General features: G+C 42.5%; 1 protein-coding gene across 1 annotated transcript; it reads left to right on the top strand.

The window, feature by feature from the left end:
* The first annotated feature begins 177 nt into the window (after positions 1-177).
* ST13 (ST13 Hsp70 interacting protein) lies at positions 178-20042 on the top strand. Its single transcript, XM_077339396.1, has 12 exons — positions 178-468; positions 3417-3477; positions 6539-6614; positions 6728-6798; positions 7138-7204; positions 9427-9511; positions 12899-13009; positions 14421-14523; positions 15914-16030; positions 16640-16694; positions 17258-17358; positions 18465-20042. The coding sequence occupies exons 1-12, from the start codon at positions 359-361 to the stop codon at positions 18591-18593; spliced, it is 1086 nt and encodes a 361-aa protein (XP_077195511.1). The 5' UTR covers positions 178-358; the 3' UTR covers positions 18594-20042.
* Positions 20043-22741: the final 2699 nt, after the last annotated feature.

The following is a 22741-nucleotide window of genomic DNA, read 5'->3' on the forward strand; positions in this document are numbered from 1 at the left end:
GGAAAGGCAGCGTTAAGGACAGCCGGGCTGTCGTTTCTGGAAGATTCTGGCCTCCCGAGCTGAGGACTGGGAGTGGGAGTGGAGTGGAAAGGGGGGGGGGTTCGGCCGCAGGCGCTCCTCGGGCGTGCGGGGCGGGGGGCGCGACGGGAGCCTGACAAGGGGGCGGGGCAGGGTGGGGTGGGCGCGTGGTGCGTAGCGCCGTGCGTGACGGTGGGGCCTGGAGCGCGAGCGGAGAAGGCTGGGAACTTTCGTTAGTCCTCTGCGAGGGAAGCCAGAGCCTAGTCCCAGCGGCGGCGGCGGCGGGAGCTGCTCTCGTCGTGCCAGGCATTGTTGGGCGGGCGACTGCGCCGGGGCAGCCATGGACCTGCGGAAAGTGAGCGAGCTGCGGGCCTTCGTGAAACTCTGCAAGCAGAACCCGGCCGTGCTGCACGCGGAGGAGCTGAGCTTCTTCCGCGAGTGGGTGGAGAGGTAAGTGCCCGGTCGGCCTGGGGGGCGCGGGAAGGGGGGGGGCGGGTCGGCCCCCTCCCCGTCCTGCTCCCGGCCCCCTGCTAGAAGCGCGCTTGTGTGTAGGGCTGGCGTCTCCGGACCGAGCCGCTTCCTTCGGGGGGACCCTGGGGCGTGGCGGGGCCGGGGAGCAAATGTTCGGGTCGGTCGCCTGCCAGCCCGAAGAGCGTTCCCGGGATGGGGGTGGGGGGGGGAGTGCCGGGGGGGGCAGCTCTGGGCGGCTGGAAGTCGCGGAGAACTCATTCGGAGGGGGTTTGGTTGTCTTGCCTGGTTTCCGCTCCGTTTGCTTCTCCGCCTGCCTCTGAGAATCCATTTGGAGGGTTTCTCATCGAATTCCTGAAGCGAAGGCCTCCTGGTGGCTTTACTCTTCTGACATTTCTCTCGCCCCTTATTAATTCCTCTTCTGTTCGCCGCTCCTCCCCCCCCCTCCCCGAGTTTTCGTGAAGGAAGGATTTCACCCTCTTATAAGATAAACGTATGATCAGCAAACCTTCCCGCTTTAGGACTACTTCCGAATATTTGCCGTTTTCAGGCTCAGAGGTCTTGTGGGAGGATAATGTAATTTGCGGTGGTGCTTGCAGGGGTATCTGCTTAACTTTTTGAACTGTGGTGTGGCACCTTAATCAGTTGGTGCTCTTGAGCTCGTGTGTGCAATTAAAACAATATATGTATGGTTTTCTTACGGTTTTGTTCACAGAAAATAGCATACACTTGGAAGTAGACTTAAATGTTATGCTCCTTAGGGGTTTTTTATGTGTATGTGTGTGTGTGTGGAGGGAATAGAACTGCATATGTCAAATTAATCATCCAATCTATGCAATGCAAAATTCCTATATCTAAATTACTGTTTAATAACATAGCATTTAGTTAGTCTTTCTATATAACTGATGTTACTGTATCAGACAGTTTGGGTAAGCATGATTATAGGTTCTAAAGCACTTAACTGGATTACCTATCTCGATCTGCACAGCAGGAAAAATGGCTGTGAAAATTTTCCAGCCTCTTCTTGAAAATCCAATTCATTATGTCAGATACTGCTTGAAGTAGCCAATGCTGTGTTGCCAAGAATGCCTAAGGAGGTTGTTTTTTTGTACAAGACAATAATAGAAAGAACTCAAAATTACTGTTTAATAATCCATAACAAAGACCCAAAGGATGTTCTGTTTTTTTTTTTTTTAAGTAGGCTGGGTTTGCATTAGCTTCTTTAATGAAATGAAAGTATGATTTTAGGGTAATGCAGAAAGCATTCATGCACCATGACAACTCTGTCACTGTGACCCCGTAATGGATTTTCAACCAGTGTTGGTAAAGGGCCATTATTTGAGCTACACATTCTTTGGTTTTGTGAAGTGAGTTTTACTTTGGACCAGTTAGTTAACAGCCTAGTATTGTGTGCTGAGTTAAGTGTCATATGCTCATATAAGTGAGTAGGTTTAAGTGTGTTTGAATTAGCATGAGAAACAAAACTCTTAACCTTTCTTCACAAATAAGTTTTGAGATTAGCAGTTGGATAAATACAGTGTCATCTAGAACAAAATTGCACCTTTCTAAATCCATTAAAGTCAGTTGACTTAAGGGTACTTCTGTTCAGGATGACACTAAAATGTCTTAATTTGGTGTTTAGTCTCCTGGCATCTTCTTTAGGAATAAAAGGTGTACTTCTGTGATTTCTCTTTCAGTTGCATTTTGCCAAAATATTCTCTTGTTAGAAAACTGTATAAAAAAAGGGACAGAGAGCATAGCTATAAGAATCTTTAGAAGCATTTGTTCTACATTCTAGGGTAAGCAAAGCAAATGTTTCAGAAATAACATATGATTCTGATTCTGTGAAGGCTTAAGGGGGTGGCAGTGGATGAGTGATAGGGTTGTGAGTGTCCTGCATATTGCAGGGGGCTGGACTAGATGACCCATAAGGTCCCTTCCAACTCTATTCTATGATTCTATGAAATATGGAACATAATATAGCGCAAGCCAAACATCTGCAATTCTTGTACAAAAAACCTGATTGGGTTATTCTGCATTCCCCTCCACATTACAGAAAGAGTGTTTATGGTGTTGGTGTATCGTGCATTTTCTGGCCTGAACAAATATGTATTTTAGAGTGGAAATATGTGTTGAGTACAGTTTCTTTGATATTGGTAGGACAGGACATGTAGAATTTCAAGCTAGTTCCAGAAATGGCCCCCAGTCATCTCTTGCATGCTTCTTTAGTTGGAAAATAATGGATCAGGCTGCTTAATATCTACTTGTGTGCAGTAATAAAAATGGCTCCTAGCTCAGCACTTTCTAATTAATTTGTAATGTCTTGTGAATGTTATTCCATAATTTATCCCAAGTCTTGCCAAAAGTTTCAGCAAAGGTAATGGTGTATGTCCTTTATTTTTCATTACTCTGGGGGATCTGAATGTACAGCATTATTTAGGAGTGTTCCTTCCTTTAACTGCTGTGGATGTCTTGCCTATGAAGAGGCAAGAAATCCACCTTTGCTGCACATAAGCAAGCTTTAGCCCTAATTGTAACAGTTCAGAAATTACTTGGTGGTGGTGCCAAACTGCTGCCAAGTTGCAGCTGATTTATGGTGACCCCTATAGGGTTTTCAGGCAAGAGATGAGCAGGTGGTTTGCCATTGCCTGCCTCTATGTAGGAACCATAGCAGCTTCCCACCTTCTAATATCTGACAAGAAACTACTTAGACCCCCTTAGTGGCAGTACTGAAACATTCCTGAAAGTGCAAGAAGCCAAATTGAGCTATTTCATCTCAAGGTAAAAGACAGTGTAATTATTTCTTGAAGTCCTGAGTAGACATTCCTGGCAGTGTGTCACCTAATTGAAAGTTTCTTCTGTTAATGCTTATCTTAATCGGAACAGTACAGAAAACTCTTCTCAATTGATCTTTCTTTTCTGTTATAAAGCATGGGAGGTACAATACCGGTGGTTCCGAGCAACACTGATTCTTCAGAGAAGCCTGATGAGGTAAGAGGAACTCTTGAGTATGCTTAAATATATAATAAACAATTCCTGGGATAGGCATCAAATTAAAAAATAAGTGCTGCTGAGACTTGGACAGAAGCAGACCAGGTGGTCTTAAACTTGATGCTTTGGGTGCTATATTATGACACAACAAAGTACAGCAGCTGACATGTAGATGGTGGCCACAAATTTAACGCCTCTTATCAACAAATATGACTGATTAAGAAATACTCCAACCTTTTTACATACAGATTGTCTGGTTATTTGCTGTTCCCTTGCAGCTATGTATTGGCTGTATTTAATCCTGTTTTTCCTTGCAAAGAAGCTGAGAGTATCCCAGCTACCTAGTGTCATACGTTAACAAAAGACAAAATGATTAGCTTGCGGCTCAGCAAGCTTCTTGCTGCGGGGAGTGGGTGGGAGGCGTAGCTGCCGGCACAAATGCGCATGTGCGGACCTGCCGTGCATGCGTGTTTGCACCCGACAGGGGCACAAACGCACACATGTGGTAGTTTTGCGCATGCGCAGAGCTGCCGCACACACGCGTTTGCGCCCCCACTGGGAGCGCAAACACGCATGCGTGGAAGCTCTGTGCATGCGCGAAACTGCCATGTGTGTGCGTTTGCGGCCCCGCTGGGCGCAAACACATGTACGACAGGTCCACGCATGTGCGTTTATGTGGGCCCCAGGTCGCCCTCTCCCCCCACCCCTTGGCAGTGGTCTGCAACTAGAAAAAGGTTGCGGACCGCTGTCATAAAGGACCTTCCCCGTCTAAAGCCAGACTTTGGACAGTGCCGATTGGCTGATGGTTTTGTCATTTGTGAAAACATCTTCCCTTTGGGAATAGATCCAAAGTTTATTTTAATAGTGAAAAACTTAATCAATGGTTAGAATAAATATACCTGGTCCTTAGGTACCCCACCTGCTTAATAGTCTACCTGAAGCATGTTGTGAGAAGGGGGACTGTCATTTCTAAGGCCAAACATGTGACTGTTGAGGAGCTAAGGAAAGTATGCATACAACTGAAATGCCTTTGTTGCTCCTCTTTTAAGGTACATCTGCATTTTCTGTGATAATTCTGTTCCACTCCCTCATATTTATTTCCATTCCCTTATTGGTGTAATGGGTGAAAATGCTATTATTATTAACCTGACTTTTCTTGTCTTGCATGTGGAGGCTGTGTCCTCATTTTCTTGCACTGCTGAGATGTTCTACTAAGACCCAAACTAAGATTTTCCTCTATTTAAATTCCCCTCAGTGTACTGATAGAAATATTTTTACTTTGCCTTTGTGCTTTTTAGGCAGGGACTTGATACTAGGGATAGACATGAACCATGTTTTTTTGTTTCAGTTCATGGATCATGACTGAACCATAAATCAACCAAATGTGCCATTCTTTAACCAAACAGTTTGTATAGGTTTATGGGCCAGGAGGAGTAGAAATGGTTCAGAGCTATTTAAATCAAGCATCTGAGTGGCATTCCCAGCAAATAGGTGGGGGTGAAGTGCCTCTAGATCATCCTAGATCTTCAGCTCAAGAACTCTAGCTTGTGAACCCCAAACAGACCAAATTGTGATGAACTTGATTTGTCAGCCAGTTCATGCCCATCCCTACTTGATACTGTCTGCATTCTTGGAATGCCTTGCATGTTTACCCTTTCACAGAGCACCCCTGCCTCCTGGGGTTTGTCCCCTTACAAAGGGCGAATGTAGTGTATTTTACTTTATTCCCCACATTTATTTTCAGTGGGGACCCAAGTAGCTTACATCTATCTTCTCTCTTCTACTTTATCCTCATAACAACCTTGTGAGGTAGGTTAGGCTTGAGTAGGGATTTGAATGTGGGTCTCTCAGATCCTAATCTAACACTCTCACTCAGCCTCTTTTACCCTTTTGACCATGGAGGTACAGCTGAAATGTTTTTCAAGCTTCAAAGAACTAGGAAGTGATGTCAGCTTGGCGATACCTCCCTCCCCCCAGAAGTGAGGAGCCTTGGGCTGCAAAGGTTTTAAATATCCAGATCCCCCTCCCCTTCCCACCCCCTCCAGGACTATCATTGGCCATTTGGGGAGGTGATGGCTCAACCTGCTGAAATAAAGGGGCTTGGTAATTTTAAACTAAAAATTATGGCTAGAAGTTAAGTACAATTTTCAGACCTTGGCAACTTTTGTTCTTTTCTTACTGAACTTTGATTTCATTGCTCTTAGGCAAGTAGAATCTGTTTCTCTGTCACAATAATACTCTGAACTGGTATCAGAAAGGCCACATTCGGTTTTATCCTACCTGGGGTCTATGGCAGAATAAAAGTTTAAATAATAAATAATAATTACTTCACAACATGCCTCCAAACTTGTTCTTGGTAGTTTGGTTCACCTGATGCTTATCTTTTTATTCCTAGCTTATTCACGAGACCTTTCAGGAGTTTAACCTCACTGCTTCCTGTCAGGACTTCTGTGGCCTCAGCAGATTTTTAACTTGTCTTAAGGTCCTTGTTAAATAGCTGTTTCGCAAAATATTAAGGCAATGCAAATTCAAAGCCGTGCTCTTTTAAAGCATTAAAATACAAGCAACCTCAGATTTGTATTAACAAGCCACGGGGCTCACTTAATACCCAACACTAAAATCTTTGATTATTTAGAACTTGAGCTTGCTCAGCTGGATTTTTTCCTTTGAACAAGTGATTCTCCATCATATCATAGTTTGCTTCTGGAAGTCTCTTCAATGTCAGTAATTTGCCATGTTGCTCTTTTAAAGTGTAAGAGGAGGAAGAGGGAAGAACCCAACTTGGGTAGAGACAAACCCAGAGTCCTCTAGGGCACATTCCTTGGATCCCAGCAAGAGGCTAAAATGATCTAGGGAACTGTTAATGAGCATGTCACTTAAAATGCCTTCTGTTTTTCTAATACGCTCCTTTTGTTCTGAAGATGCTTGCAGATCTCTGCAGATTTCAGAGTAGTTGAAATGCTAGATTTTCCAGTGATTCAGGTAGAAAACAGAAACTACATAACCTGAATGTCATAATGATTCTGGATCTCCCCCTTTAATTTGATACCATTTTTGTTAGGCAAAAGCAGAAGAAAAGAAGCCAGAAGAATCACCAAAGCCGCCCCCTGAGCCTGAAAGTGAAGAAAGTGATTTGGGTGAGCCACTAGTTTTGCCTAGCTTGCTTCATGTAGCGATGTACAGCTTTGATTTTTCCCTTTTGCTTCTTCAGTGGAAAAACTTTGATTCTTATTTAAGCTTCTGTTTGCAGAAATTGACAACGAAGGAGTAATTGAACCTGACAAGGATGAGCCTCAAGAAATGGGAGATGAAAATATTGAGGTAATGTTGAGTTTGGAGCTTGCTCTGTGAACCACACATTGTTCTTTTGAACTCCTTGTTATATATTAGGAAACACATATACAATTCTCTTCTGCCACAACTAAACACTCAGTTTCCATAAAAGATGAAAGAGAAAATATATCAACTTTGAGCTTGGGTGAGATTCAAGTGTCATTTTGTACAATACTTAAGGACTAATGGAGATACTATTCAGCCGTTTGTGTGTGTATACACACACCCACATATATAGAGAGATTCACACTCTACTGAATTTACTATTTTAACTCTAGAATGACTAATGTTTTCCAAGTTTGTTGGTTTTGGTTTTCCCTCTTCCAGGTGTCAGATGAAATGATGGATCAGGCCAATGAAAAGAAGATGGAAGCTATGAATGCACTAGGTGAAGGTGAGGGCTTTTCCTTATGCAGATGATTTAGTAGAGTCAGATGTCTGATATACTTTTAGAAGCATTTTCCTGATAAAAATGTGAAACACAAATACTTGTTATTTTACAGAGTGGATTGTGAACTCATTAAAGCTTTGATTCAAAGCTTAGAAAATTAGCTTTCTGATAGGCTATTCCCCTACTTTTAGTGCAACAATTGTATAGACTGACCAGAAGAAGAGTTGGTTTTTATACCCCACTTTTCACTACCTGAAAGGGTCTCAAAACCGCTTACACTTGCTTCCCTTCCTCTCTCCACAACAGACACACCGTGAGGTAGGTGGGACAGAGAGCTCTGACAGAACTGCTCTAACGACTGTAACTAGCTGAAGGTCACCCAGCTAGCTGCATGTGGAGGAGCAGTGAATTAAACCTGGCTTTCTAGATTCAAAGCTACCATTCTTAACCACTACACCAAGCTCTGTATCATTAATTTCTTCTTGCTTGGCTTCATGAACTAACACTTTCTAATGTTCTTACTTGTCATTTGTGAATCTATTAAAGATTTACAAATTACAATTAAGGATAAGAGTCTTGTTTGATATTGTAGCATATATGGGGAGCTTAATACCTGCGTTCAAAATGACAGAAAGCAAGAGCCTGCCCTAAGTAGGATCTTGCCATGTTTTTTGGCAGATGTTCAAATAGCCAGGCCCTTGGCTGACAGCAACAAGGATCACGGCGCCAAAGCTTGTTTTGCAAGCAAATGCATTATTGAGGCTCATGTCTCTTGTTCTTTTAGCTACTTAATCCTAAAAGGACATTGTAACTTTTGCTATCTTCCTTTAGCATTTTGTTCAGGTGTACTGTTCTGGTGCTGTAAGATCTCCTTAGTTTGCTTATCAAGTGAGACCAAGTCAGAACAATGAATGCTTGATACGAAGTAAATAAAACATATAGTGGTTTGACTTGATAGATGAGATACATTGTCTTTCATTAATAGGGTTATGGAATCCCAGAGAGCAGTGGTCCCCAACCTTTTTATCACTGGCGACCAGTCAATGCTTGACAATTTTACTGAGGCCCGGGGAGGGGTAGTCTTTTGCTGAGGGACGTCGCCACCGCCTGAGCCCCTGCTCCACTTGCTTTCCCGCTGGTGCTCCTGTCTTCCCGCTGCCCGCTGGGGGGTACTGCCATCAGCAGCTGTGCAGCGCCATGCTGAGAGGGAGCCCCAGCCATGGCGGCCACTGGAGACCACCAATGGTGAGCCAGCGGCAGAGTGGCAGGGCAGCCCCCAGGGCAGCAGCCGGGGAGGAGGACAAGGAGGAGCCACAGCCCGGTACAGACTGATCCACGACCGGTACCGGTCACCGGACCGGGGGTTGGGGACCACTGCCAGAGAGAATATATTTCAACGCATTTGAATGCTACATATAATCTGTGCACATCCCTTGTCTCATGCATACCATGTTTTTTTGTTGTGATACAGAAGTATCAGTCTGAACCTGAATTAACAAAAACATAAGTGTGTGTTTGTATGCTAAATTGGGCTTTTTATTTCAAAAATTAGTATTTGAGGTCTTACATGTATAATGTCTCCATAATGTCCATAATGTATGGTACGAGCATGTAATCCGTAAGAAATTGAGGGAATCTCTCTTAATATTGGCTGTGCAGCTACAGCCAGATTTATCTTGGACCAAATATTTTAAAACTCTTATGCTTGCTTTTGAATAAACAGGAAAAGGATCAGGAAACGGTGCTGGGATGGCAGTTAGTTGGGGAAAAGTGCATGTGCAGGAGAAGCCTCCTTTAATTTTAACTGGTCATGGTATTCTTGTTATCCACATTAACTATCCAGTTTAGTATTAGACCTAGCTGAAGGTTGTAAGTCACTGCATCCTATTCTTTGTTCCTTTTTGTGCTTCTGGCTGAGGCCTGACTTTTTTTTTTCTGCTTTTATAGTATATTGCATAAAGTATTATATCGTGATGACCCTATAGGTTGGCAAGTTGTTTCTTCATCTTGAAAAGAGCTGGATAATTTACCTAAGATATTTTACTTTTATTTATCTGGCCGTAGAATCTTAAGCAGAGTTGCACGATTCTAATTCCTCTCTTATCAATGAGTTTGGGATTATAAACTCAATGAGTTTAGGATTATGCTGCCTTTCTCCTAATTTAAAACACATCTGCAAACTGCATTTCTTCTTGGGCTATCATTTAAACTATTGATATTTTCAGGTAAACTTGAGGAAGCCATTAATCTGTTCACAGAAGCTATCAAGTTGAATCCTTATCTGGCTATTCTGTATGCCAAACGAGCCAGGTAAGTGTTTTAGAAGTCATGCTTTTGAAAAGACAGATTGCAATCCTTCAAATACAATGGTCATAATCTAGTCATATGAAATCCTGAGTTCTGGTTTGTTGCAGTTATCTCCACAATTCTCACTAAATGAGCTATTGGTGAGATTTTGATTTCAGTGCAGTAAATAACTGTTGCTTCCAGATGTGTTCAGCCACTTCTGAGGTATTGTTCCCCAGGAGTTGCTGTTTGGCATTTTGGCAAACCAGCCACAAGATGTCTGCTATTTGTTTAAGAATCTTAACATGACATTTGTTTTATTGTACTCATTGTACTCATCATGGCCCCTCAGCCATTATACAGTCCTGAATCTCTGACGTGCTGTCGATCACTTAAAATGCCAAGTGCAGCATAATATTTTCCTGGTTCTTGCTATTGTAGAAATGTTTAAAAGGTAAAAACTTGACAGAACAGTGTGTATTGGAGAGGGAAGGAGCTTTTAATTTTGCTTTCCTGGTTTGCTAAGGATTTATGTCTTCTCAATTAACATGCTTCCTTAACTACATTATTACTTGTAAGCAAATACAATGTGAAAACGCATGTTAACAGGGCATTCTCCTTTAAACTCTGGAGAACGACTGTTAATGGTGGTAGATGGTTAACTGAGATTCTTAGTGTCTCTTTCACTGAATGCCTTTCTAAAGATCGGTGTAAATTTGGCAATTGATGTCACTGATTCTTTCTTGTTATGGTCCTGGAAACTGAAATGTATTTTCCACCTAATAAAAGTTGGTTTGTGGCCCTGGCAACACACTGGTTTAAAACTGGAGTCGATTGTCTCTGAGTGGGGGATACTCGCCCAATAGGAAAAAAAGCAGTTTGGCTAACTTTTGGGCAAATATCTCCCACTCAGTACCAATAGCAAGTCATCTTTGCCCTCCTCCTCTGCCTCCTTCTTGCCTGTTTTCCACCTTCACCATGGTGGCTGTGGGGCTCTCCTCCATTTTGAGCTGATACCAGAGGCTTCTGGCCGAGGGCTCTTTCTGGCTCTCTTCCGAGGCCAGAAACCCATTGTGGGCTGGAGGCAGCCAACAGGAAAGGGGGGCAGATCTTCATTCCCAGTGCTTGCCCCCCTTCCCCATCGACAACAGCTACTTCCTTCAACCCCATCTGTGAGCATGGCCCTGGTCGTCCCAAATGTTGCTTGTTTTATCCCCCCCCCAGCATAGCAGCCCAAAATGGGGGGGGAATCAAAAATCCAGGTGGATTGGGGGGGGGGAGTACTCTCAAGGTGTATTTTTTCCCTGCTAATGTCCAGCCTCTGATGGGTCCTCCTTTGGCTCCCTCCCACAGCTGAGCATGCCTATATATGCCTCCCCCATCCTCTTTGTAGAAACACAGACATGCTAGCTGGAGCCAGGCTTTCACTGAAACCCTGAAGAGCAGCTGCCAGCCTGAGTAGCCAATACTGACTTTGATGGACCAAGAGGCTGATTCAGGATAAGGCAGCTTTAAGAAAGTTTGTTCAGGAAGGACTGCTTTAGGGGAAAGGATGGCCATCTCTGGGTTGGAAAATACCTGGAGGCTTCTGAAATATGAGCAGGGCACCTGCTAAAATTCCTTTTGGATGTCAGTTGAAAGTGATTTCAAATGCATTTGTGAAATTTTGTTTATCAACGAGAAAACGAAAAGCTTTATTTAAACAAAATGGGTAATTTTAGTGTGGCTGTCTTTTTGTACTCTCACCGCCAATACTTACATTTTTATCTGATGTATGTTAATAATCAAATAATTGAATGTACTTTGTTTGCTGGTTTTGGACTGTATTAAAAAATCTGATCTTATCTGTTTATTGTGAAGAGGAAAGCTTATTTTCTCCAAATCCAAATCCTCTTTATTATGGTACTAGACCAGTAATCAAATTACAAAATACATAAAAGAATCATTGATAATTAAAATAGTATAAAATTTGAAACGTTCCAGCTATAAGAATCTTAATCATTGGCTCTTAAATAAAGTTGAAAGAGCCGTCTGGGCGGCGCTGTCTGAGTCTCAACTCTGATGTCCGGGTCTGTCCCAGCCTAGGAATCCAGGGGCAGCGGGCCAATCCAGATGTGCTGGCCGCCCAGTGAAGCTGGCCGCGTCCTGATTGGGCCGGCCCCTGGATTGCCCGCCTCCATCAGGCGAGTGCCAGCTTGCTTGCCCAGCCTCCGGGGCAGAAGGTTCCTCGCTGGCGAGGATGCCGCTTGCCCACCTCGCGCCCTTCACCATTTCTCTGCTGTGACCCCAGCAGTTAGCAACAGAGTGCTGGGAGCTCCTGAGCTGCGCCGCCGTTGCGGGGGGGCTCTCCAACGTCTCGGAGCCCCTGGCTCGCCAGCCACTGCTTCGGTACCTCTCCAATGCGCCCTCCGGTGACTTGCGCCACCAACCCTTGCCTCCCGCTGCCACAGGGGCCACATGTCACCTTTGGGGCCGAGCCATTCCAGCCGCTCCTGCCGCCGTCTGCCACCCGCCTGCAGGGGAGCTCACTGTAAAGGCCAGGCGGCCACTATGCACATGGATGCTGTTGCTGTCGCTCTCCTCACCCCACTGGCCCCCCGCCCCCGGCACCTGCATCACAGGTGCCTGCAAGACAACCTGCCCAATGTCACTGGAGGCAGCGAGAGCCCCCCACCTGCCCCTGCCCCTTCTACAGACGCCAACACGAGGAGCGGCCACCTCCCGCATATCTCCCCGCTGCCACAAAGACACCCGCTTAGCAGGATGCCCTGCCTCCTCCGATCTCCTGCCTCTGCCACCACAACCTCCCTGAGGCCGCCACAAACTCCCAGGTAGGCCTCTGCCCTTGCACGCCAGCCATCTGCTTCCTGCCCCTCCAGCGTCATGCCTCCCCCCCCCCCAAGGGCCCGGCTGTATTTTTCCTACAGCGGGCTTTGAGGCTAGTCCACATTATAATTTTAAAACTCACAAGCATTCTCAAGCAATTGAGACTATCTCACAATGGCCCGTGGGCTAGCCCCCCTTGCCTTTCAGTATGCAAAAGCCTTTGCCTCTAGTAGTTGGTGTTAATCCTCTAAAACAGGGGTAGTCAACCTGTGGTCCTCCAGATGTCCATGGACTACAATTCCCATGAGCCCCTGCCAGTTCTTGCTGGCAGTGGCTTATGGAAATTGTAGTCCATCAACATCTGGAGGACCACAGGTTGACTATTACTGCTCTAAAATGAATATTTCAAACTTGACATTTTTGTTGAGTAGGATGTTTACAAAGCAGTAGAACCACTCATAACTCTTTGTGGTGCTTGGAGAACTGGGTAAATAAGAACTAATCACTTTATAACTGGTTGTAGTGTCCCTTCCAAAGAGCTGCTGGGTTGTGCCTTATGTGTGCTTTCTTTGTTGCCCTGTATAGTGTTTTTGTGAAAATGCAGAAGCCAAATGCTGCCATTAGAGACTGTGATAGAGCCATACAGATTAATCCTGATTCAGCGCAGACGTATAAATGGCGAGGGAAAGCACACAGGTAAAGAATTGCAACCCTCTTTTAAATATTTTGTGGAAAAAGAAACCTGGTCTAGTTCTCTATTATGAATTTCTGTGGGTGACATTCTATGAAATGTGCACACTTTTGTGAGTATTAAACTACTGGCCCCAAATGCTCTTAAAACAACCACTGATGCAATGCCATGGTTTGATCTGCATGTTAATCACATAGTCTCCTGACCAGTTAGTCCATGTTTTAGTCTGTTGTATTAAACTTTATTAGTTTTTGGGAAGTGAGACTTTGGGGGACCACTCCTTTATATGCAAACTAAACTACACAATTAAAAAATGTATTTGAATGCTTATGTAATATACATTGTAGTGGGTTAGCCATGTTGGTCTGAAGCAGCAGTAGCACCTTTAAGATCAACAAAGTTTTATTCAAGGTGAAAGCTTTGGTGTGCTCACACACTTCTTCATCAGATACAATAATATGGAATTTACCTATCAATACATATATGTATGAGCCTCTTGTGGCGCAGAGTGGTAAGGCAGCAGATATGCAGTCTGAAAGCTCTGCCCATGAGGCAGAGAGTTCGATCCCAGCAGCCGGCTCAAGGTTGACTCAGCCTTCCGTCCTTCCGAGGTCGGTAAAATGAGTACCCAGCTTGCTGGGGGGTAAACGGTAATGACTAGGGAAGGCACTGGCAAACCACCCTGTATTGAGTCTGCCATGAAAACGCTAGAGGGCGTCACCCCAAGGGTTAGACATGACCCGGTGCTTGCACAGGGGATACCTTACCTTACCTTACCTTACCTTACCTTACCTTACATATAGGTAAAAGGTGAGCAGTAAATTAGCATACAGTATAATGAAGATGTTTAACAGATTCAAGGACCAAACAGGAATAACAGGCTTAATTTATAAGGTTACCATTTGCTTGGGTTTAACTTTATTTTACTTATTCGGTTTATATACTGCCCCTTACTGTGATAGCTCGGGGGTATTCTGGGGGAAAACATAGTGAAGGGTGAAGAAAATATGTCAAAATTGGAGATTAATGGGCAGATATATGCTTAACTGTGGAATGCTGAAAGTCATTAACTAAAACCTGACACCCTATCCACTTCATCTCAAGCATGGAGGCATATCTACAGCGTCTTCTTTTAAGTGAGGTGATTGGCTGTGTAGTTACCTCCCCTGTTCCCAGATCAGAGAAATACATAGCAGTCTACCATCCCAAATTGCATGTTTGGTTCCAATGGACTCAAACTTGGTTCTGTTTAATTTACAGTTATGCGTAGATACTATTCCCCTTTAATCCTAAAATAAATTAGTCTATTTGCAGATATTTGTACAACATTCAATAACTGAATTATTCTTGTGCAGGTCTTAGGGTTGTGTCCGATTTTGAAAATATCAGTATTAATTGGTATCTTGTTATTGCCAGATTGCTAGGTCACTGGGAGGAGGCTGCACATGATCTGGCATTAGCTTGTAAACTGGATTATGATGAAGATGCTAGCACCATGCTGAAGGAGGTCCAACCACGAGTGAGTAACGACAGAGAAAGAGAGACTTGGAGAAATAATCTACCCTATTCATAGTTTCAGAGCCTCTTGTGGCGCAGAGTGGTAAGGCAGCAGACATGCAGTCTGAAAGCTTTGCCCATGAGGCTGGGAGTTCGATTCCAGCAGCCGGCTCAAGGTTGACCCCGCCTTCCATCCTTCTGAGGTTGGTAAAATGAGTACCCAGCTTGCTGGGGGGTAAACGGTAATGACTGGGGAAGGCACTGGCAAACTACCGCGTATTGAGTCTGCCATGAAAACGCTAGAGGATATCACCCCAAGGGTCAGACGTGACTCGGTCTTTGCACAGGGGATACCTTTACCTTTACCTTTATTCATAGTTTCATGTTTTGGTGTTAGACATCTTGTTCTGGAAAACAGTGCCCATTTGAGAATATATAAACTTGCAATGCCAGAGAATTATTGAATGGCACTGTGGTTCCATCCTCTGACTTCCAGATCACTAGTGAGCAATGATTCTTTTATTCTGCAAAGCAGATAAGCTTGCTACGTTCTTGCCATGTATCTCTCCATAAACACATGTAATATTTGAAATGGAGGCACATGTCTCTGTGTATATGCAGACATATCTTCACCTCCCAACTTTATGTTCATTGGGGGAAAGATAATGGAAAAAATGCAACATCTGCTGTGAAAAGTGTAAATCAATCCTGGAATCAGTGTTGGGTGCAATGCAGTTTTACTTCTTGATTGTTCCTTAACCTGCCACAAGGGAGCGCTGCCAGCTTTGTTTAAAAATAAGATATTTCTCTCACTCTCTCCAGCCATCTTTCCAGAGCTCTACTTTTTTTTTTTTTTTCAAACTAAACTACATGATCAAAAATATGGTTTTGAATGCTTAATTTACAGTTGCTGTGGATTTGGTATCTTGTAATATAAAGCTTAAGGTAGTGATCAGTAGAGTCAAACTTTTGTGTCTTTTACATAATCTCAAAAGCATCTATATGGGGTTTTAGGTGCATTAAAATCTACTGTCTTAAAAATCTTGGTTTAGGAAGCCCTGGAAAATAGCATTTTAAAACTTTTTGAAAATTATTTGGAGAATGGAACAGTCAGCTTTGAATCATATGTCTGAACATAACTGTACTTAACTACATAATATGACAAAACCTGGCGAAAAAATAAATCTTTCCAAAAAGGTGCAGTCATTTTATTGTGTATAGGTTATAAATCTCTGAGGTGTTTAAGTGTTACTGGGCCCCATGTTGTCTGAAGAGTCATGATAGGAGGAAATGTTAGATCTATCTTGGTTTGAAACACTTAAATTAAAATGGGTACACAGTACATGTCAGTTAACACTAGCTATGTAGAAGAATTGATGGCATACAATGAATATTGTTTCCCTGTGTCTCAGGCTCAAAAGATTGCAGAACACAGGAGAAAGTATGAACGAAAGCGTGAAGAAAAAGAAATCCGTGAAAGGATGGAAAGGGTGAAGAAAGCCCGAGAGGAACATGAGAGAGCTCAAAGGGTGAGATAATGAAGACTATGAAAGGAAAATAGCATAGCATCTCTGTTCTCTCCTAACTTTGAATCCCATAAACCTTTTTGTTTAAACCACAATAGGCTTGTGACAAAGTAGGGGTTGCCATCCCAACAGTCACACAACCTGGTTCTAATAATTATGATGTTATTCTGCGATTACCAAAATTAGACTCTACTTTAGTGTCAGTTTTAAATGAACTTGTGCCTAGTTGCAGAGAACATTAAAACAAGCTAATACATAGTATGAAATCTAGAAGCTGCCAGTTGTTTAGGTGGGAGAGCAAAAGAAATTTAAAGAATTAAAAAGACTTCACAGGTATTGAAATTATTGCTCTTCAGGGCAAGCGGAGCAGGGGCTCAGGTGGCGGCAGCGATGTCCCTCGGCAAAAGACAACCGACGCCCCCCGAGCCTCAGTAAATTGTCAAGCGTTGACCGGTCCCCGGTGATAAAAAGGTTGGGGACCACTGCCCTAGGTGATTGCATAGGTGATCACTGGCCTCTACCTGTAGGGATTCAGATCCTGGTACAGTTCCTTAGGTTTCAGTAGACTTCAGTTGTTACACCTCATGGTGTGCCTCTATGATTGTTTTGCAGGAGGAAGAAGCTCGGCAGCAGGCAGGAGGAGGAGCTCAGTTTGGCGGCTTCCCAGGTATGTGTTCAGTTTTTAAAGAATTGATACATTCTGAAGACAAGTGAATTTTATTATGAATTTGGGGTGATACATTTTTAAAATCTTAGTTGGGGACAAAAATGAAAACTGCATCCTTGTATTTTAGCAAACGAGAAATAGTTTTAAGAATTATTTTACTTTTCCCACCACCTTGAGTTGCATCATCTCACTGAGTATACATATTCTGTATTGCAACACTGAACTGAAAATAGAAGGTAGCTTACAGTGTACATTTATGGTAGGACCAAGTCAAATGATTAAAAAGCTGTTCTAAAAAAGTGCTTTGAAATTTGGTTCTGGTAACTTATGACTGTAAACTTATGGATATTGATTTTGCGTAGAGCTAGGTGTGCATTGCAGCAGACTGTTAACCATACTCACTTTTAATAAAGCTTTGGCTTTTTGGTCAGTATTAGGTCTTGTTTATTTGCTTCCACTGCTGCAGGAGCCTTCCAAAGGATGGGAACATGTATAAATAAGCATGCACTTATAAATCAAATAGTGTACTGTAAGTTGCCTAAGTGTATTCCTTATATTTGCAGGTGGTTTTCCTGGGGGAATGCCTGGTGGCATGCCTGGAATGGGGGGCATGCCTGGTCTCAATGAAATTCTTAGTGACCCTGAAGTTCTTGCTGCGATGCAGGTGAGAACAGAAAACATGTAAAAATCATAATGTGGCTTGTGATTTCATGATGCTATGATTCTGAGTCACAGTTGTGCTTGCAGTTAATCATCATTCTCACAATACTTAAGATCCATAGTTCTTTATGTTCATAATAACAAATGAAACCTTCTAGCAATCTCTTTGTAAGTGGTATCACTTGGTGGGGATATGAACTCTTGCCAAACTTGGTATGCAGTTGCTCATTCCAGAGAACTGTCCTGCAATTTTTTTGTATTCAGTAGATATTGCCTTTCTGTTTGTTTCCCCTCATGTTTAAATATTCACCATAATGGAAATATCCATCATTTACAATCATTATTATTTAACTGTCTGGACGAGATGAAGTAGAGTAGTTGAGATACAATTTTCTTGACTAATTGCACTTCATGTGTATTTCAATATGGCATGGCACATTGCTCTCAAATAACCATTGGATTAGGTTGCTGTCAAAGGCAAAATAATTGCCAAAAAGTAATATTTGACTGATGACAAAAGACTGGCCTTAAATCACAGACTCCTTGCCTCTAAATCAGTGGCTAATCCCACTGTCTGATCTGGATTTCTTGCATAAATGAACAGAAACGTGCTTGGGTTGCAAACTGTTACAGCCATTCTGTCTCCTGAGGGGACTCATAAGGGCATTTTGCTATCGTGCTGTCCTTTGTGGGGTTAGAAGATCATGTGTGTGGGGGGAGGGAGCCTTACCCTGTCAACCTGTGGTAATAATAGCCTCCCTGGTCTGAATTAAATTAATTATTTTCCTATCCAGGACCCTCCAGCTGCACCTCTTATTTGGTCCCAAAATTGGCCACTGGTACACCTGTGGCGTGTTCCTCAGTTTCTGAGTTGAAAGTTAGGGGGTGGTGGTTTAAGGTCCTGATTTGGGACTTCAGCATACTTGATTTTGTAGTAGATTGTGAATTTTGATCATAATGGGCAATAATTTGAAGCTATCAGGTGTGAACTTGGCAGATATGCTGGCTGCATTTCAATCTCTAAACCACCTATCGATTCCCTGTTATTTTGCAGGAAGGGAATAATTAATTTCTCATTATACATGTCAAATATGTTTTCTGATTTTACAGGATCCAGAAGTTATGGCTGCTTTCCAAGATGTTGCTCAGAATCCAGCAAACGTGTCTAAGTACCAGAATAACCCCAAAGTCATGAATCTCATTGGCAAACTCTCAGCCAAATTTGGAACACAACCATAAAGTCCCCTTTTCATTGCAAGAGGTGGGGGAAATATTGATTACTTACCATACGTTGCAATAACACAAACCATTGTACCTCTGATTCTCAAAAGAGAACTAGGGTGTTCTAGATAGAATCATTCTTTCTTCCCCCTCCCACCCCCACCATGCTTCAGTAATGAATATCAGTCAGTTCATGATTGTGTTCAGCTTTTATTTCAAAACATGTGCTTTCCTTTCTCATCTCTGCTCTGGAGTTTTACTTAACAGTATTAGTTTTCTTTGAAAACTCTTAAATGTAATCTTCCAGTAGATTGTACCAAAAAAGTGTGGAGGGGTTTTATAATGGTATTGGGGTCTTTCCCAATAACTGGATTTGTTAATTAAAGGTTGTAACACTGCTTTAGTTCTATATGCAAGGAAGTAAGGGGGCTTAGTGTCTTATTATTTTTACCTGGAACAAATAAGATTTGTATTCATTTTTACATTCACAAATGTGACTTAAAGCACTTCATCCTAAATCAGAGCCCTTTAGTAGTGCGAAGCATCTCCTGTCACGCAGTTGGCTTTTGGAGTGTTGGTACAAATGCTGCTGATGTAGGATTACTTTTAATGTGTCGATCGGAGTAACATGTTAGTAACCTCTGTCAAAGTGCATAAGGAGAATGATGTTTATATTGAGCTGGGTTCCTTCTGTGGCAGACGGCTGAAATATTACTCCTGCTGATGACTGTTGAACTCGTTTCCTGGCTTAACCACCTAATATTGTGGGTCGGAAGCAATTGGTTTCCCTCTCAGTCTGAGTTCATTTGCATAAAGAAATCACAATGGATCTTGCCAAGGATTGCAAGAGTTCTGGATTCTGAAGTCATGAGGGTCATAATAAATACCTTGGCCAAAACTGTAAGATTTACAGTCCCATTCATACAGTAGAGGAATTTTCCATTTCTTTATACCCCATTTGTCCTTCTCTTACCTTGATTTTATGGGTTTTCTGGTTAATACTGTATTTATAGGTTGTGTATGGAAGGGAGAGAATGCAGGTCTTTGCTGAAAATGACACATCTTAAATATAATTACAGCATGATAATTCATTGAACGTTTTGCTGAAAGGTTCATGGGTAACTAATAGATTAAAATTGTTTTTGTCTACTCTAAAATTTTATTTCCTGCTCTAAATATTTGAAAGCTTATTATAATTAGGTCTTGGTCTCTTCTAGGGCTTTTGAATGTTTCTTGTTCTCTGCTTTTGTAATTTTGTCTAAATCCAAAAGCAATGTTATTTTTTTGTTTCTAATTAAACCTGGGCTGGTGTAGGAACTCAGATTGTTTTTTAAAAGCAGATTTTGTCCCCCTCATATAACAATTATCAGTTATCTTGTCAAATTAAAAGATGAATTCATTTTGCTTAATAAATAGTTCTGAAAATACTTCTAGTTGCCTTTAAAAATAAAGACTGGTTTTGAAGAATTCTCTTGGTTTATCCTTGTATAAGCTGTATTTGAAGCTGCTAAAACAAATTAAGGGAATGCTGTTATGCTCTCAAGTACACCTAAGTCACAGTATCTTATGGAAATGGAAGAAGGTATTACTTTTAATTGGGATCAAGAGTTGGATAGATTGGGATAGCAATTAATATTTCTGGAGGAGGAGAAAATATACTGAGATCCTTTGTAAGTACTACAAAAAAACCTTTAAAAATCTTTTCTGTAACTCTCTAAAGGTGAACAGATACCTTAGGTATTTAACTCCTGTAGGGCATCTTGGGTACCATTTTAATAGAGGTGGCCCAGAATTATTCCAAACTTGATATCATCTTTCTCCCAACATTACTGCGCTACCACACTACTGATTTGATCATGGTATATATATGATGGGATAGGACACTGGTTGCAGGAGGAAGCCTGTCTGATCCCCTTATCATGTTTGCCAAGGTAGCAACTGCTTCTTCATATGTAGTACAAGTTATTTGAGAGATGAAATTGACTTGATATATTGCTAACCGTTTCAGGTCTTAATTTAAAGAGAACTGTACACTGGTACAAGGCATTTAAAATACTAGGTGTTTTTCATTTTCATATTATATGCACACATCAACAATTCTTTCAAAAGAAAGAAATCTTAACTGCTCTGGTAGGTAGGAGAGATTTATTGTCACCAGCAACATTGTTGGTTTGGTATTGCAGCAGTTCAAGTTGAAAACAGGGAAGTTAATTGGGATTTCTTCTGGGCACTATTGAAGTGCTAATCATTTACAGAACACGCTTCAACTGAGACTGATGCAAGGCAGAAAAATCCTAGGTTTTTAAAAATATAAATCCTGAATGTAAAAGATATTTGGACAGTGGACTCAGTTTCACATGATTACTCCATTTTTGCGCTGATCTGGATGACCCAGGCTAAAGCCAATCTCAGGAATTAAGCAGTGTTGGATTTTAGTACTACTTGGATGAAAAACCACCAAGGAAGTGTAGGGTTGCTTTGGCAGCTGTGAACTGATGGCACTTTGCACTATCACCAACCCATCTTTAGGCTGTTTAACCTAAAACTGCCTCCTGCACAACAAGAGTTTTGTAATAGTTGACTGTGTTGACTAACTGGCTGCTTTGCATACCAAGGGTGAGTTATTAGTAACAAGCACAATCTCAGATGGGAGGACTCTGCTGGGATGATAAATGAGAAATTATGGTGCTATTGCTGTAATTATGAAAATAATTATATAATAATATTATTAGAAACCAAGTATTAGATCATCTGACGATCATCTGACTAGATGGGCTGTATGGCCCCTTCCAACTCTATGATTCTGTGATTAGCTTGAGTTGTAGGCCAACACACTGACAATTTCAGCTGATACAGCTTCCAGCATTCAGGCTACTGTCAAGGTTGGGGTGCAGGGACTAGGACTCCTGCATTGAAAGTTCTACGTTGGCTGCCTGTCTCTTTCTGGGTACAACACAAAATGCTTGTTTTTTAAAGCCTGGAGGGCAGGCTCTGAAACAGTGAGGTCAGGGTACAGTATTTGAAGGATCTATCCAGGAAGAGGTGGGGCAACCTGCCACAACTAAAACTCCAGCTTGCAGCCTGGCATGTAACCTCCAGTGCGTAAATGATTATTCTGTACTTTTGTGTTGAGGTGGGTGGTATTTTCAGTGGCAATACCTTGTGTTTGGAATGCCTCTTTCCCTTTAGGCTTGTTGGGCACCCACCATACTTTTACATGAGAAGACAAAATATTTTTAAAACTAAGGTGCCTTTTAGTTGTTTTAAGACCTGCTTGATGAGCCTCTTGTGGCGCAGAGTGGTAAGGCAGCCGTCTGAAAACTTTGCCCATGAGGCTGGGAGTTCAATCCCAGCAGCCGGCTCAAGGTTGACTCAGCCTTCCATCCTTCCGAGGTCGGTAAAATGAGTACCCAGCTTGCTGGGGGGTAAACGGTAATGACTGGGGAAGGCACTGGCAAACCACCCCGTATTGAGTCTGCCATGAAAACGCTGGAGGGCGTCACCCCAAGGGTCAGACATGACTCGTTGCTTGCACAGGGGATACCTTTACCTTTACCTTAAGACCTGCTTTGTGTTTTGTACTATGGATACGTTTTTAAAGTCAACTATTACAGTGTTTAGGTTTTAATTTGAATAGGTTCTATAGAGGAAGCATAAAGGTAAAGGTATTCCCTGTGCAAGCACTGAGTCATGTCTGACTCTTGGGGTGACGCCCTCTAGCGTTTTCATGGCGGACTCAATACGGGGTGGTTTGCAAGTGCCTTCCCCAGTCATTACCGTTTTATCCCCCAGCAAGCTGGGTACTCATTTTACCGACCTTGGAAGGCTGAGTCAACCTTGAGCCGGCTGCTGGGATCGAACTCCCAGCCTCATGGGCAGAGCTTCAGACTACATATCTGCTGCCCTACCTCTCTGCGCCACAAGAGGCTCTAGAGGAAGCATAGAAAGGAAGCATAGAAACCTTCAAATATTCAACTAATGGCGTGGTATGGTTATCCATGACATAATTCAAAATGTCATATGGCACATTTGTGAGACATACAGACTTGAGTTTAATGGAATTGAACCTGCCTTTTCACAGAAAAGAAATCACAAAGAAATTACTACTTTCCTTTTGGAAATGCGAGTGTATTTGCACAAGATTTCAGTAGATAGTGCAAGCAATG

The sequence above is a fragment of the Paroedura picta genome, chromosome 5, assembly GCF_049243985.1.
Source record: "Paroedura picta isolate Pp20150507F chromosome 5, Ppicta_v3.0, whole genome shotgun sequence".
Lineage (NCBI taxonomy): Eukaryota > Metazoa > Chordata > Lepidosauria > Squamata > Gekkonidae > Paroedura > Paroedura picta.

What these genes read in the sequence shown, in the direction of transcription:
- ST13 (XM_077339396.1), top strand. Translation starts at nt 359, where the DNA reads ATGGACCTGCGGAAAGTGAGCGAGCTGCGGGCCTTCGTGAAACTCTGC. An exon ending in TTCCGCGAGTGGGTGGAGAG is followed by an intron (nt 469 to 3,416) that starts GTAAGTGCCCGG and finishes TCTGTTATAAAG; the next exon opens with CATGGGAGGTACAATACCGG. An exon ending in TGGGAGATGAAAATATTGAG is followed by an intron (nt 6,799 to 7,137) that starts GTAATGTTGAGT and finishes TCCCTCTTCCAG; the next exon opens with GTGTCAGATGAAATGATGGA.